This window comes from Ictalurus punctatus, chromosome 28 (genome assembly GCF_001660625.3).
Source record: "Ictalurus punctatus breed USDA103 chromosome 28, Coco_2.0, whole genome shotgun sequence".
Taxonomy (NCBI): Eukaryota; Metazoa; Chordata; class Actinopteri; order Siluriformes; family Ictaluridae; genus Ictalurus; species Ictalurus punctatus.
The window spans coordinates 70,001-87,500 of record NC_030443.2 but is presented as its reverse complement, the minus strand read 5'-3'; the positions used below and the strand labels follow the sequence as shown (position 1 = coordinate 87,500).

General features: G+C 45.1%; 2 protein-coding genes across 8 annotated transcripts in view; both read right to left on the bottom strand.

Annotated features, from left to right (window-relative positions):
* Window positions 1-986: 986 nt before the first annotated feature.
* fam76b (family with sequence similarity 76 member B) lies at window positions 987-11,261 on the bottom strand. 4 transcript variants are annotated; one of them, XM_053677162.1, is made up of 11 exons: window positions 10,726-11,261; window positions 9,482-9,546; window positions 8,876-8,930; window positions 8,440-8,595; window positions 8,099-8,228; window positions 7,184-7,265; window positions 6,628-6,678; window positions 2,511-2,588; window positions 2,211-2,346; window positions 1,973-2,074; window positions 987-1,792 (listed from the first exon to the last, which is right to left on the bottom strand). In XM_053677162.1, the coding sequence occupies exons 1-11, from the start codon at window positions 10,810-10,812 to the stop codon at window positions 1,703-1,705; spliced, it is 1,032 nt and encodes a 343-aa protein (XP_053533137.1). In that variant the 5' UTR covers window positions 10,813-11,261; the 3' UTR covers window positions 987-1,702. The 4 variants fall into 4 exon arrangements, with proteins under 4 accessions (XP_053533137.1, XP_053533138.1, XP_053533136.1 ...); XM_053677163.1 differs by having other exon boundaries at window positions 7,132-7,195; window positions 10,726-11,260; XM_053677161.1 differs by lacking the exon at window positions 7,184-7,265 and having other exon boundaries at window positions 2,211-2,343; window positions 8,068-8,228; window positions 10,726-11,256.
* Window positions 11,262-11,706: 445 nt separating this feature from the next.
* mtmr2 (myotubularin related protein 2) overlaps window positions 11,707-17,500 on the bottom strand; it is an 8,995-nt gene continuing 3,201 nt past the window's right edge. For all 4 annotated transcript variants that reach the window (XM_047152024.2, XM_017459529.3, XM_017459531.3 and 1 more), the window contains 9 exons: window positions 16,837-16,920; window positions 16,492-16,641; window positions 16,063-16,251; window positions 14,442-14,627; window positions 13,478-13,684; window positions 13,263-13,355; window positions 13,048-13,161; window positions 12,600-12,776; window positions 11,707-12,488 (listed from right to left, as the gene is read on the bottom strand). In XM_047152024.2, the coding sequence (XP_047007980.1) occupies window positions 12,327-12,488; window positions 12,600-12,776; window positions 13,048-13,161; window positions 13,263-13,355; window positions 13,478-13,684; window positions 14,442-14,627; window positions 16,063-16,251; window positions 16,492-16,641; window positions 16,837-16,920 (1,362 nt within the window). In that variant the 3' untranslated portion in view covers window positions 11,707-12,326. The remainder of the gene's footprint in view (window positions 12,489-12,599; window positions 12,777-13,047; window positions 13,162-13,262; window positions 13,356-13,477; window positions 13,685-14,441; window positions 14,628-16,062; window positions 16,252-16,491; window positions 16,642-16,836; window positions 16,921-17,500) is intronic.

Sequence of the window (17,500 nt, the reverse complement as noted above, 5' to 3'; positions counted from 1 at the left end):
TTTTACACTTGTTATAGACAGAGTGAAATACTTTTAAAAAATTGTGATATTTGCTGTCTCCCGCCTTTTTCCATCTCATTGGCCTTTTACAGATAAAATGGTGTGCGTGATGACGTCATTCTTTCAAAACAAACTGTCGCATACGTTTTGGTGTGTTGCAAAAGAAATCTGCCCTTGAGCCGTTTCCATACATCATGATGTGTATATCGCAAAGTGTGTAAAGTGTGAACCTTTCGTGTCCCCAAATCTCTGTAAAATGGAGAAAGTATTGAGACAATTACATTAAACAGCCTACTTTCATAGGACGAGGTCAGAATGGAGAGCTCGAGCTCTCTCACACACACGTGCGCACTCGGGTCGTTACCATGGAGATATAAACAAACCATTGTCACATGCCCTGGTGGGAGGTAGCTGCCAAAAAAGTATATTTCTTGCTGAAATACTTCAGATTAGTTTGAATGCAAACAAACATTTTATTTTCATGTTACCGTTGGACTTTTGTAGCAGAAACAATACTCAGTATGTGTTTTGTTATTTATATTTATATACTTACTGAAACATGTCCGTAATAAATATAACGCGATAGTAAGATCTAAACTGTCACTTCATTATAAAGTTCTTCCACCACGAATAAAATGGGCTGGTCTTGGGGATTAAAGTCCCAGAATGAAAACGGGTCCCACTCTGGCCCCGCTCCTGGTGGAGGTAGTGTTGGAGCGCTGCGCCCATCGCAGGTTGCAACTGACCAACGGTTCAGTGTATTGGGGGAAATGTTCAGGGTTAAAAACAGACTGTCCATGGATGTGTATATACTGCACAGCTATTACAGACAAGTTCCTGAGTGTTATATCAGACTGCTGAATGAAATGGAGACTGATGAAACTGCATACAGTAATTCCCTGGAACATCTTGTTTCACAGGTTTGCAGTGCGCTTGATAGTGCACGTGCACACACACACACACACACACACACACACACACACAGATGAGTTTTATATTTATTATTCCTGAAATGTCCACACTGTTGAGGACAAAATAAAAAATACAAAAGTGTCACAGTACAAAGACTTATAATAGAGAGAGAGAGAGAGAGAGAGAGAGAGAGAGAGAGAGAGAGAGATTCCTATAATATGAATAACAATTCTCTTTCACACTGAATAATAAAATCCTCATTGTTGTGATTAAAAGCCCACCCGTGTGCAGGCAGACAGGCAGAGACAGACAGCTGTACAGTCACTCTCTGCACAGACGTGAGTGTGTGCGCGCATCCTGCAGGGCTGGTGTGCCCGCATCCTGCAGGGCTGGTGTGCCCAGTGGCCATGTTTGTCCATAGCATAGCCCCTCAGCTCAGAGTCACATGACTGGGGTGGGGCTGCATATGTGACATCAGTGACATCATCAGGAGAGTGACAGTAGAACCAGAGATGGAGAGAGAGAGAAAGCAAACAGGGTCAGAACAAAGGGTGGTGGGAGAGACAGACAGCAAGGAAAACAGCAGACAGACTGGAGACGGGCATTGATGGAGAGAGGGGGGGGGGGGGACAGACAGGTGGATACCGATGTAGAGACAGACAGGCAGGCAGGTAATGTTTTTTTTTTTTTTGGGGGGGGGGGGGGGGGGGGGGGGGGGTGGATGAGAGTCATACGGCCTCAGCTTCCTCACAGTGATGACACATGGGCATGTGTGGGTGACAGGTCATCGTCATGGTAACAAAAGGGAGCTGCTGGTGCGGTCGAGCTTCTTTCCTTTAGAGAGAGCAGCAACCTGTTTCATCAACTCCCTGTTTTTTGCCTACAGACAGACAGAGGAAGTAAGACAGGTAGAAAAAAAAAAGACAAATGTTAAAGAGGTAAGAGTAAGGGACATGTGAAGACAAACACGGAGAGATAGACAGGTGCATATTGTGCACACAGAAATAAATAAATAAAAGCTGTTAGTATTTTCATTGTTGTGTGTGTGTGTGTGTGTTACCTGTTGTTGCTCCATGGCCTCTTTATGAGCTTTCTCCATGTTGTTCATCTTCAGCCGCATATTCGACTCCTGATACTGAAAATCAGCCTTCAGCTCAGTCAGCTACACACACACACACACACACACACACACGCACACGCACACACTTCATTACCCATGAGTGAAAGAGCAGCAAACATCTCATCACAGATGTATATCTATCCATCCGTCCATAAATCTATTCAGTACGTGTGTGTACCTTTCTGTCCTTCTCCAGGATGGTCTGCTCTCTCTGCTGCAGCATCCTCTTCAGTGACATCACTTCCTCTTTCAGCTGACTGATCAGGATGAAGTTATCTGTCCCACCCGAGTCCATTGACTGAGCTATAGAACTACTGTAGAGCGGAGGGACAACACGGGGGGAGGGGGGGAGGGGGCAGAGAGACAGGGACAGGGAGAGACAGAGAGAGAGATTCAAACCACACATCATGTCATAACAGCAGCTCACACTAGAAGTGGGTCTCCACACACACACACACACACACACACACACACACACCTGTCTCCGTTGGACGGTTTCAGCTCCAGTTTGGGTTTCTTCTTTGGTGTTTCTTTCTGAATGGATGATGATTTATGGCTGTAAAGGAAAAAAAATCCTGTTACCATGACAACTCAACTGCCCACAATACTCTAATACCTGTCCCAACTCTAGGGCTTCAACTGAATTATTTTCATAATCGATTAATCCATCGATTATTTCTTCAATTAATCGATTAGATGGATTAAAAATTAGATTTATTTTCTGTATTTAAAAAAAGAAAGAAAAGTTATTCCACATTCTGCCTGACGGTGTCCTTCACACAGAAGACCACGATAAAGGTAGTGAATGTAAATGTGTGCTATGCTGTACACTGTAAACAGCCGACTGTCCACACGCTCTAAAGCAGAAGGTAAATCACTAGATCAAAAACACTGCAGAATAAAAATAGAAGCAGAGAGGAAGTGTTAACACACTTCCTTTACACACACTTACTTTAGTTTATAAAGATAAATAAATATAACAGCAGACTACAGATGTGATCAGAATGAATGTTTTAGTCAGAGTTACTGTGTGATTGCGGCGCAGGCGTGGACTCGCGCTCGTTCAGTGTAACGGAGACTCGCTCGCTGTCAGGACCAGACTTTATATAAAATATATAATACTGGCGTGAGTTTATAACATTTACAGATAAGGATATAAACGTAAACATGTCACGTCTGTGCTGAAGAACACACGTCTGGAACACGTTACACCGCACACGCGTCTGTCGCAGCGTCTGACATGACGAGTCACGTTAATACACGCTACTACACGTTAATACACACTACTACACTACTACACGTTAATACACTACTACACGTTAATACACTACTACACGTTAATACACGCTAATACACTACTACACGTTAATACACTACTACACGTTAATACACGTTAATACACACTACTACACGTTAATACACACTAATACGCTACTACACGTTAATACACACTAATACGCTACTACACATTAATACACACTACTACACGTTAATACACGCTACTACACGTTAATACACGCTACTACACGTTAATACACGCTACTACACGTTAATACACGCTACTACACGCTAATACACGCTACTACACGCTAATACACGCTACTACACGTTAATACACGCTACTACACGTTAATACACGCTACTACACGTTAATACACGCTACTACACGTTAATACACGCTACTACACGTTAATACACTACTACACGTTAATACACTACTACACGTTAATACACGCTACTACACGTTAATACACTACTACACGTTAATACACTACTACACGTTAATACACGCTACTACACGTTAATACACTACTACACGTTAATACACGCTACTACACGTTAATACACGCTAATACACTACTACACGTTAATACACTACTACACGTTAATACACGTTAATACACACTACTACACGTAATACACTACTACACATTAATACACACTAATACGCTACTACACGTTAATACACACTACTACACGTTAATACACGCTACTACACGTTAATACACGCTACTACACGTTAATACACGCTACTACACGTTAATACACACTACTACACGTAATACACTACTACACGTAATACACTACTACACGTAATACACTACTACACGTTAATACACGCTACTACACGTTAATACACGCTACTACACGTTAATACACACTACTACACGTTAATACACACTACTACACGTAATACACTACTACACGTAATACACTACTACACGTTAATACACACTAATACGCTACTACACGTTAATACACACTACTACACGTTAATACACGCTAATACACACTACTACACGCTAATACACACTACTACACGCTAATACACACTACTACACGTTAATACACGCTAATACACACTACTACACGCTAATACACACTACTACACGCTAATACACACTACTACACGCTAATACACACTACTACACGCTAATACACACTACTACACGCTAATACACGCTACTACACGTTAATACACGCTAATACACACTACTACACGCTAATACACACTACTACACGCTAATACACACTACTACACGTTAATACACACTACTACACGCTAATACACACTACTACACGTTAATACACACTACTACACGCTAATACACACTACTACACGCTAATACACGCTACTACACGTTAATACACACTACTACACGCTAATACACACTACTACACGCTAATACACTACTACACGTTAATACACACTACTACACGCTAATACACACTACTACACGCTAATACACACTACTACACGTTAATACACACTACTACACGCTAATACACTACTACACGTTAATACACGCTAATACACACTACTACACGCTAATACACACTACTACACGCTAATACACTACTACACGTTAATACACGCTACTACACGTTAATACACGCTACTACACTACTACACGTTAATACACGCTAATACACTACTACACGCTAATACACTACTACACGTTAATACACACTACTACACGTTAATACACGCTACTACACTACTACACGTTAATACACACTAATACGCTACTACACGCTAATACACTACTACACGTTAATACACACTACTACACGCTAATACACACTACTACACGCTAATACACACTACTACACGTTAATACACGCTAATACACACTACTACACGCTAATACACACTACTACACGCTAATACACACTACTACACGCTAATACACACTACTACACGCTAATACACGCTACTACACGCTAATACACGCTACTACACGTTAATACACGCTAATACACACTACTACACGCTAATACACACTACTACACGCTAATACACACTACTACACGCTAATACACACTACTACACGCTAATACACACTACTACACGCTAATACACACTACTACACGCTAATACACTACTACACGTTAATACACGCTAATACACACTACTACACGCTAATACACACTACTACACGCTAATACACACTACTACACGCTAATACACACTACTACACGCTAATACACTACTACACGTTAATACACGCTACTACACGTTAATACACGCTACTACACTACTACACGTTAATACACGCTAATACACTACTACACGCTAATACACTACTACACGTTAATACACACTACTACACGTTAATACACGCTACTACACTACTACACGTTAATACACGCTACTACACTACTACACGTTAATACACGCTAATACACTACTACACGCTAATACACTACTACACGTTAATACACACTACTACACGTTAATACACGCTACTACACTACTACACGTTAATACACGCTACTACACTACTACACGTTAATACACGCTACTACACGCTAATACACACTACTACACGTTAATACACGCTACTACACTACTACACGTTAATACACGCTACTACACTACTACACGTTAATACACGCTACTACACGCTAATACACACTACTACACGTTAATACACGCTACTACACTACTACACGTTAATACACGCTACTACACGTTAATACACGCTACTACACTACTACACGTTAATACACGCTACTACACGTTAATACACGCTACTACACGTTAATACACGCTACTACACGCTACTACACTACTACACGTTAATACACGCCGCTACACGTTAATACACGCTACTACACGTTAATACACGCTACTACACTACTACACGTTAATACACGCTACTACACACTACTACACGTATCAATTTGTTTGAAGTGCTTAATATAAAACATTCTCATGAACTGGACGAGCTGGAGACTGCACTTTTCTTCATAGAAATGCGTTTTTCACCATCGTGAAGTGATGTTACTGACAGGGGGAGGGGATGGGGGAGGGAGGTATCCACAGTGACGTCACACAACCAAATAATCCATAATGACATTCACAGTCCATTATTTTAATTCTCAATTTTATTGATAAGTTGTCGCAGCCCTAACACATACACACACACACACACACACACACGAGTGTGCCACATGTGTAACTTATGCAAAACAGTAAAAAGCATCAACCAAGCGCAAGTGAAAAAGGTCAGGTGTTAAAGAGAAGAGGTCATATATCTGTGTGTGTGTGTGTGTGTGTGTGTGTACAGAGAGGGACGCAGCAAGTTTACCTCTGTTCCCACAGTCGCTGCTCCTGCTCTGGACTCAAACTGCTACTCAGCCTGCAAACACACACACACAATCTTTAATAGAGACCTAGCATTATGTACACTGGTACAGTCACTAGTAGGTACAAGACAGGGGTGTCAGTCTTATTTGGAGAGGGCCGGTGTGGTGCAGGTTTTCACTCCAATCAAGCAGAAGACACACCTGATTCCACCTGTTTAATCAGTAGATCTTGGCTTTCAGTAGACTCAGGTGTGGCTTCTGCTTGGCTGGAATGAAAACCTGAAAACCTGCACCACACCGGGCCTTTCCGAATAAGACTGGACACCCCTGATATAAGAACTAAAGCCAGGATACGAGACGAATCTGATACGAATACAAACATCATTTAAACTTTATTTATTTTATAATTACAACAAAAACACTGCAACATCATTACAGCTGCAGCCTCGAACCCCTGCATGAACAACCTCAGTGTGGCGGTGGTAGTGGTGACCGTCTGTGTGTACTTGTGTGAGGTGCTGTGGCGGTGGTGGTGACGGTGTGTGTGTGTGTGTGTACTTGTGTGAGGTGCTGTGGCGGTGGTGGTGATGGTGTGTGTGTGTGTGTGTATGTGTGTGTGAGTGTGTACTTGTGTGAGGTGCTGTGGCGGTGGCGGTGTGTGTGTCTGTGTGTGTGTGTGTGTGTGTGAGGTGCTGTGGCGGTGGTGGTGATGGTGTGTATGTGTGTGTGTGTGTACTTGTGTGAGGTGCTGTGGCGGTGGTGGTGACGGTGTGTGTGTGTGTGTGTGTACTTGTGTGAGGTGCTGTGGTGGTGGTGGTGACGGTGTGTGTGTGTGTGTGTGTGTGTGTGTGTGTGTACTTGTGTGAGGTGCTGTGGCGGTGGTGGTGACGGTGTGTGTGTGTGTGTGTGTGTGTGTGTGTGTGTGTGTACTTGTGTGAGGTGCTGTGGCGGTGGTGGTGACGGTGTGTGTGTGTGTGTGTGTGTGTGTGTGTACTTGTGTGAGGTGCTGTGGTGGTGACGGTGTGTGTGTGTGTGTGTGTGTGTGTGTACTTGTGTGAGGTGCTGTGGCGGTGGTGGTGACGGTGTGTGTGTGTGTGCGTGTGTGTGTGTGTGTGTGTGTGTGTACTTGTGTGAGGTGCTGTGGCGGTGGTGGTGACGGTGTGTGTGTGTGTGTGTGTGTGTGTGTGTGTGTGTGTGTGTGTGTGTACTTGTGTGAGGTGCTGTGGCGGTGGTGGTGACGGTGTGTGTGTGTGTGTGTGTGTGTGTGTGTGTGTGTGTGTGTGTGTGTGTGTACTTGTGTGAGGTGCTGTGGCGGTGGTGGTGACGGTGTGTGTGTGTGTGTGTGTGTGTGTGTGTGTGTGTGTGTACTTGTGTGAGGTGCTGTGGCGGTGGTGGTGACGGTGTGTGTGTGTGTGTGTGTGTGTGTGTGTGTGTGTGTGTACTTGTGTGAGGTGCTGTGGCGGTGGTGGTGACGGTGCTCCTTGTCGCTGAGTGATGAGGAGTTGGAGTGAGACGAGCCGAGGCCTTTACGCTGTTCTTTAGTTTTCTGTAGAACACGACGGTAGGAGAGTGTGCAGAGCCAACACAGCAGCTTCCCATCCACCTACACACACACACACACACACACACACACACACACACACACACACACACACACACACCTTCTCATTCACCAGTTTTCTGAAATTTGTGTGCAGGATATTCTAAAACTATTTGAGCTTATTCAGTAAGGTGTGAGTGTGAGAGCGAGTGTGAGAGACACAGACTGTGTGCGTGTGTGTGTGTATGTGTGTGTGAGAGAGAGAGAGAGAGACCTTTCTCCGGCCCTCCTCCTTCCTGTCGAAGGCACACTGCTGTTTACACTGCTCACAGGTCTGGGGCGGACCGTACTTCTTCTCCGAGTTAGTGCAGCGCTGACACTTTGTCCCGATGAACGCTGCGATGATGTTACAGTACTGACACGGCTTCGGCTAACACACACACACACACACACACACACAAAAGAAAAGACAGTTAACAAGATCCCATTTAGTACATAACAGTCTGTACTCAGTCATCCTCACACACTCACTCGTTCACACTCACACACACACACTCACTCTCGTTCACACTCATTCACACACCTACACTCATTCACACACCTACACTCATTCACACACCTACACTCATTCACTCACACACACGCTCACTCTCATTCACACACACACACACACACACACACACACACACACACAGAGAGAGAAAACTTACTGTTCCAAACTGTTTGACATTCTGTGCACATTTCTTGCAAATGGTGTTGGTTTTGCTGTAATGACACAGTATTATTATTATTATTATTATTATTATTATTATTATTATTAGTGTGTATCGACAGGCAGTGTGCACGTTCTCAGCAGGAACTCTGATGCTGGTCATGACTCCATCAGCATGTTCACTTCAGTGTGTAATAAAGAGCAAGTGTGTTACACTCCTGTAGTGTGTGAGCCAATCACAGTGCGCGAGCAGCTCCAACACACACACACACACACACACACACACACACGTGTCTGAACAAACATCTAAACTAACTACACTGTCTATAACGTGGTTATAGCGTGTTTATAGACAGCAATGCTGTGTTTCCACATTTAACATCAACACACCGGAAATACGTCACAGGCTGTGGATAAGTGTAAAGTCACTGAAACACACACACACACACACACACACACACACACACACACACTGAATGATTTTGTGCTGTGTTTGGAGTCATGCACAAGACGGACACTCCGACTTGTCTCATTGTTCCTCACTATTGAGTGTCTGTGTGTGTGTGTGTGTGTGTGTGTGTGTGTGTGTGTGTGTGCGCATTACCTCTCTTGTTGGAACTCTGTTCTACAGTAGGTGCACTTCACCATGGGATGGGCAATCCGACACTCCTGCGCACACACACACACACACACACACACACACACACACACACAGTGAAGGAGAGTAGTTTGAATTCAGTTCGGAGGCCACACACACACACACACACACACACACACACACACACAGGCCTGTTCACACCTGGCATTAACGTGTCCTGGATGATCGGATCAGAATTTGAGACACATTTGAGACACACACACACACACACCTGTCAGCCACAACATTAAAGTCACTGACAGGTGAAGTGAATAACGTTGATTATCTTGTTTCCGTGGCACCTGGAGCTGTGTAGCTGCAGGGCGGTCAGAGCGCCCATGCTGACCCCCTGTACACCACCGAAACTCCTACAGTGGGCATCAGAACTGGACCATGGAGCGAAGGAAGGTGTCCTGGTCTGATCAATCAGGTTTTCTTTTACATCATGTGGAGGCCAGGTGTGTGTGCGGTGCTTACCTGGGGAAGAGACGGCACCAGGATGCACTATGGGAAGAAGGAGAGCTGGTGGAGGAAGTGTGATGCTCTGGGCAATGTTCTGATGGGAAACCTCGGGTCCTGGTGTTTATGTGGATGTTACTTTGACATGTACCACCTACCTAAACATTGTTCCAGACCGAGTCCTCTTCATGGTAACGGTGTTCCCTAATGGTGGCCAGTGGCCTCTTTCAGCAGGACAATGCCCCCTGACACACTGCAAAAACTGTTCAGGAACAGTTTGAGGAACATGACGAAGAGTTCAGGTGTTAACTCGGCCTCCAAATTCACCAGATCTGTCCGATCCAGCGTCTGAGGGACGTTCTGCACAAACAGGTCCGATCCACGCAGGCCAGACCTGTCCAGCACACCTTCAGAGGTCTCATGGAGTCCATACCTCGACGGGTCAGAGCTGTTTAGGAGGCACGAGGAGGACCTACACATTGTTAGGCAGGTGGTTTTAATGTTCTGGCTGATCGGTGGAAAGCACCTGGCGTTATGAAGGCATCTCCAGTCTGCAGGTTTCATACAGCAAGAGGGAGCTGGAGGGCAACTGACCAGACTCTTACCATCCCATCACCCAGAATACACACACACACACACACACACACACACACACACACACACACACACACACATGCATGCCAGGTGCGAACAGGACCACACACACTCTCTCTCTCTCTCTCTCTCACACACACACACACACACACACACACCTTGCAGAGCTGCTGTCCCTGAGAGAGTTCCTCGAACGGGTAGCGCTGGTTACACTTGGTGCAGGCGTACAGGGCCGAGCTCGCCATCACCGCCACACACACACACACACACACACACACACACACACACACACACTAACCCGGTATAAACTGCCCCGGTACAGTCCTCTCTCTCTCACTCTCGCTCTCTCTCTCTCTCTCTCACTCACTCACACTCACACACACACACACACACACACACACACACACACACACACACACACTAAGCTAGCATTAGCCTGTTAGCTCAGTTCACACTAAAATGGTTCCACTCAGGTTCCGCTCAGTCCTCACACTAAAATCCTCACTCACAATTTATAATAAAACTCTCTCAGCTCCGCTCTCACTCTTACACTCATGTATAAAAGACAAAAACACGGATTTCCGCTTCCGTCTCCGAGCTTTAAAAATTCCTTTCTCCGCTTTTTTGTGTATCTCAGGCTCCTCACGAACCGGATGCGAACTGCCACCACAAAAGAAAACCAGAGCAGCCAATGCGCAGCGCCCATAGGGGGCGGGATCAGCCAATCACAGTCGAGGGATTGAAGCTCGAATGAGCCAATAAGAAGCGGACATATGGGCGGGACTTGGAGTTTTGAATCGTATCATCCAATCTCAATGCTCGAACCAGCAAGCTATTTTTGGGGATACGCCCTCTCCGATGACGCGATAGATACGCACACTATAGCTGGTACGTCAACGATCACGTGGTTTTTTTAAAACCCCGGAAGCGGCTGTGTCGTTTCAGAGCTGTGGGAAAAAAAAAAAATATATATATATATATATAAAAAGTTGTGCGGTGTGATTTTTGGGTGAACTTATTATTTAAATGAATAAATAATCTTATGGATTATTTATTTATTCTTGTTAAATATAGAATTATCGGATTATTGGCTTTGTGGTGAAACTCGACCATCTGGTAGGGGAAAAAATCCAAACACGTTATAACATTTATAACAAAGCTTTATAAGACATTTATAACATATCTGACTGGTTACAATAATTTTTTCAGGCTACAGCAGAGTGTTAATGGCAGCAGTAATATTAGTGTGTGTACAGATAAAATAACTCCAGCTAGAGGGTGATGCCACTCATTCTCTCTATCTCTCTCTCTCTCACACACACACACACACACACACACACACACCCATTTGGATCAAAGCTGTTGTTCAAGTATTTATTACAGAGGACTCAAGAGGCAAGACTGACCCACAATATGATAATCATATGGTAATGAATATGGTAATTAGGCTGTGTAGTGTGGCATGACCGCACCCTAACATTCTCACTTTACACTTAAAGAATTAGTCAGTCAGTGTTCTATAACTTACATCATTTAGGTATAACACCTTTATTGGACCATGCTGGTTTTGGTCATGTGATTGGGCCAGTTTAAGAGAGGGCATGGTTTATATAAATATGATTAAACCTACTGTTGATTAAAGTACTGCTAAGGCATTATGGGTTAAAGTTTAGCGAGCTAACATGCTACATTAACAGTGTGTATTAGTGTGTGTTCAGTTAAGTCTGATTAGAGAGACAGACAGAGAGAGAAAAGCCAATCATATGAAGGTCTGTATAGTGGGGGCGGGGGGAGTGGGTGACCCCGTCCTCTCTGAAGACGCAGACGCACGATTGGCTACTTCATGCTGAAGCTCCTCAACTCGTTTCTGAAGTTCCGCCCTCTTAGCAAGCAGCTCTTTATATCGCTGATGCAATGGCTCCTGTACACACACACAAGCGCGCACACACACACACACACACACACACACAGTAAATTACTAAAGCAGTGTGAAACTGACCTAACCTGTGTGTGTCTGTGTGTATGTGTGTACCTGCGGTCTGAGGCGGGGATTCCAACGGATGTAGTAGGAGGTCCAGAGCTGCAGGTGTCGGATGGAGACGGAGGGGAAAAGCACGTGTGTGTCGTAGTGTACATGCAGAGGATTCACAAACTCCTCCCACTGACTGTTAATAAAGGACCAGAGAGACACGGTGCGTTTCTGTGCCTCCTACACACACACACACACACACACACACACACACACGCACATTAGGACAAGTCTCAGGCTGTGCTCCAATCCCTACTTGTTACTTACTGTCCCAATCCACTACACCACAGTGGGCGTGTCCCAATCCACTCCATACTCCACTCACTATACAGCACGCAACTGAGTATTCTTCAGTGCAGTACAAAGGGAACTGATGATGTTGTTTATGTGCACTACTATATACTGAACAGGGCAACTAATGCTACACACACACACACACACACACACTCACCTCAGTATGTCTCTGCTGTTCGGAGTTAAACAGAAAGGTTCCGAACAGACAGCTGTACAGGTGATCCAGCAGCGTCAACAGGAAGTACTCATTAAACTCAAACGCTGCAGGGAACTACACACGCACACACACACAAAGCTGAGTGTCACATTTATCGTCAGACGTCACATGCCAGAGTGGGTGGAGCTTCTCAGATGGCTACTATGGTAACTGACCTGCTGTGTTATCTGCCACACACAGTCAATGAACTGCAGGAAGATGGGGGAGCGGTCCGCATCGGTGTGGTTCTGATCACCATGACCCACCCTCTGTAACATACACACACACACACACACACACACACACACACAGAGCGAGTTAACTTAGTTAGTGTAAAAGATCCAGAGACAGAATCTCAGCACACTGTGAATGTGATGGTGTGTGTGTGTACCTGCTGGAAGCGGTGTCCGTAGCTGACCCACTCCTTCTCGATGAGGTTCTGGAATCCTCGGATGGTTCTGTAGTGTGAGTCAAGCATCAGCATGCAGAGAGAGGAGAGCTGAGCGGTTCTGTCCCAACCGTCACTGCAGTGGATCACCACCGACGTCTTACTGCACTCCACCTTCTCCACTATCCGCACCGCACCTGCTAATATCACCTACACACACACACCTCATTTTAATACACAGTGAGTGTTTTGATCTTTAATATGTTGTATTAGGCGTGGCCAAACTTGATCATTACTGGTCACATGACCATAACATGTCTGTAGTGTGTACCTATGACACACCCTTTTCCCGCAGGATATAACACACCCTTTACCTCTGCATGGAAAACTAATTCCATCTGAGTAGGGGTTTAGTCTCATGACCATCTGTTAAAAAAAATAAGACGACCTAAAATAGATGAGGAAGATAGAAGTGCTGTGTGTATGTGTGCATCAGAACACTACAAAAGTACTGAAGTACTACAGTAGTACTACAGTACTTCTGTAGTACTACATGCAGTACTACAGAAGTACTGCATGTGAAATTCTACACCATTATTGTTTTTATGGAAAGCACTAGGCCACACCCACCTCTAATAACATAATGGTTCATATGGCATACAGCATTCATCATACAGCATTTCTCAAATCTATTTCTACACACCCCCAAACCAACCCCCCCACCCACCTATAAATACACACCCTCATCCACCCACACCCAAAAACCAACCCCCACCCCTCCACACCCCCCACACCCCCAAACCAACCCTTAAGTGCAAATGTTAAACTAATCAGCCGCTCATTAATGTATATGGTCATTAATGACCAGTGACATACAACATTCTCTCTCTCTCTCTCTCACACACACACACACACACAATGATAATGTGATATTATTATGCCGCTAAGTGTGGGTGTTAAACACCACCTTGATGTGCTCCAGCCAATGAGTGGCCTCGAGGTTGGATAGCCAATGGGATTCCTCGATGTTGGGGTAGACCACCTCCTTCAGTTTCCGTAGCGACTCGCGCATCACGTGAATGTTGTGTATGTCGAGGAAGACGAGTTCAGCATTCTGATACGCATCCTCACTCTCACAGCCCCCTCCCTTCATCTACACACACACACACACACACACACACACAGACTCAGTCTCTACACTAACTGTCCAGTGGTGATGTATGAAGGGGGCGGGGCTTTGAGAAGATGAAATCATGTTGCTGTTGTGTGCATGAATATATACACACAGTTGCAATCAAAATGATTCAACCCCATTACAAATCAGGTTTATTGTCAAATGACTTTCAGCTGTCTGCAGTGAACAAATCAAACAAAAGCAATTGAAATAGTTCGACACAATGAATGCTTCAAGCAGTTTCCCCAAATTCAACTGAAAATTCAACTTATAATGATGTCTCTTGTCTCAAAGTATTCACGCCCTGAATAGACTCCTTCACAACACACAAATATGCAAAAACAGGTGTTCTCAATCAAGGGCTTCATTAACTGCACCAGGTGTGCTTGAGCTGGAATACATGAAATACCTGAATTGGCTAGGGGCAGAAAATGCATCAAATACCTGGACGGGGCAGAAAAAGGAAGCTATCAAAGCCTGCAAGCAGATTTGTGAGAAGGCAGGTTGTGAAAAACCCTCGAGTGACTGCAAAAGTCCTGCAGCGAGACCTGGTGTAACAGGCACTGAGGTTTCAGTGAGCGCAGTAAGACGCGAACTAAACACAGAAGGTTTCCATGCCAGAACTCCAAGACGTTCACCGCTACTGACCCAAAAGCACAAGAAAAGTCGCTCAGAATCATATAAATAATCCACAGAAGTTTTGGGATTCTGTTCTGTGGAGCGATGAAACTAAACTGGAACTTTTCAGTACGACGGATCAGCGGTATGTCCGGAGGAAGAAGAATGAAGAAAGAACACTCTGTCCACAGTCGAGCATGGTGGGGGCTCGGTGATGCTCTGCGGCTGCTTTGCATCCTCTGGCACTGGAAACCTGCAGCGTGTGGAAGGAGAGATGGATTCATTGAAGCACCAGGAAATCCTAGGAGAAAACATCATGCTGTCTGTGAGGAAGCTGAAGCTTGGACTTTCCATCTGGACAACGATCCCAAGCGTACCTCAAATTGGACCAAGGCTCGGTTGCAGAAGAAGTCCTGGAAGATTCTACAGGGCCGTCACAGTCACCTGACCTGAACCCCATAGAAGATCTCTGGTGGGATGTGAAGAAGGCGGTCGCAGCACGCAAACCCAAGAATATTCCTGAACTGGAGGACATTGCTCATGAGGAACGGGAGAAGATTCCTCAGGAACGCTGCAGAAGATCTGCATCTTGCTTACAGCGGGTCATAACAGATAAAGGAGCTCTACTTAGTGCTGAAGGTGCTCACCATGAAGGGGTTGAATTATACTGATTGCAACTGTGAATATATGTATACACACACACACACACACACACACACACACACACACACACATATACACATATGTGTGTGTAGATTAATGTGTATGTGTGCACATTTGTGTGTGTGTGTAAGACCTTGTTAGCTGCAGCGTTGCTGCTGGGTCGAGCATCGAAGATGAAGAGTTTGTGAGACTGGGCGTTGGCGTCCATGACGGCCTGCAGCAGCTTCTCATCGTCTCTGCAGCGTTTCCCACTCACTCCCGACATGGGCTGACCCGACCGTACCACTGCCGCCTGACTCTGGGGGTGCAGCCATGACAACACCTACACACACACACACATACTCAGAACAGGCAAATTATATATGTACACATACACACACTGATGAGGTCACTGAATGGACTATACCACTTTAATGTGACTCCTGCAAGAATGGAACAGTCCAATCACACACACACACTCGCACGCGCATACTCACTCACTCACTCTCTCTCTCTCACTCTCTCACTCACGCGCTCACTCACTCACTCACAGGCTGGAAATGAGGGTGATGATATCACTGACCGGAATGCGACCTCTTGCCCTGAAGGTGGCGACGCGGCGCAGTTCATCGTCAGTAACGGTTACCGGGACAACCAGCGTCGCAGGATACGAGTCACACAACTCATAACGATCATTCACCTTTGAGATCCTCCAACTCTCATTGGGCAGTCCCTACACACACACATTGTATATACAACCACATTTTACACACACACATTGTATACACACATATGCGCGCACACACACACACATTTTACACACACACACACACACATTTTACACACACACACACACACACACATTTTACACACACACACACACACACACACATTTTACACACTGCATACAGAAACACAAACACTGTACCTGTCTCTTGTACTCCGCTAGAGCATCATAAACTTTCCACCCGTTCTCTGGGAAAACCTGATTATACTCAAATGCAAACAGAGACTGGGGAGAGAGAGAGAGAGAGAGAGAGAGAGAGAGAGTGAGAGTTTTAACCACAAACCAGTGTGTGTTTGTGTGTGTTCATCTTCTCATGATCTATCTATTGGCTAATCGTGAAGGGTTAATCCTGGTGTATACTTCTGTGTTAATGCGTAATTGCGTGTTCGTGGTGAAACACAGAGAGGAGGATGATGGTTAAATGTGGTATAGAGAGACACACACACTCTCACACACACACACTCACACACACTCTCACACACACACTCTCACTCTCACACACACACTCTCACTCTCACACACACACACACTCTCACACACACACACTCTCACTCTCACACACACACTCTCACTCACACACACACACTCTCACTCACACACACACACACACACACTCTCACTCTCACACACACTCTCACTCACACACACACACTCTCACTCACACACACACACTCTCACTCACACACACACACTCTCACTCACACACACACACACTCTCACTCTCACACACTCTCACTCTCACACACACACACTCTCACACACACACACTCTCACACACACACACTCTCACACACACACTCTCACA

Coding starts and splice junctions, on each gene's coding strand:
- fam76b (XM_053677162.1), bottom strand. CDS start 10,812: ATGGCGAGCTCGGCCCTGTACGCCTGCACCAAGTGTAACCAGCGCTAC. Junction 7,266..8,098: donor ACTCAGCGACAAGGAGCACC/GTCACCACCACC, acceptor CCACCGCCACAG/CACCTCACACAAGTACACAC. Junction 2,347..2,510: donor AAACCGTCCAACGGAGACAG/GTGTGTGTGTGT, acceptor TCCGCTCTACAG/TAGTTCTATAGCTCAGTCAA.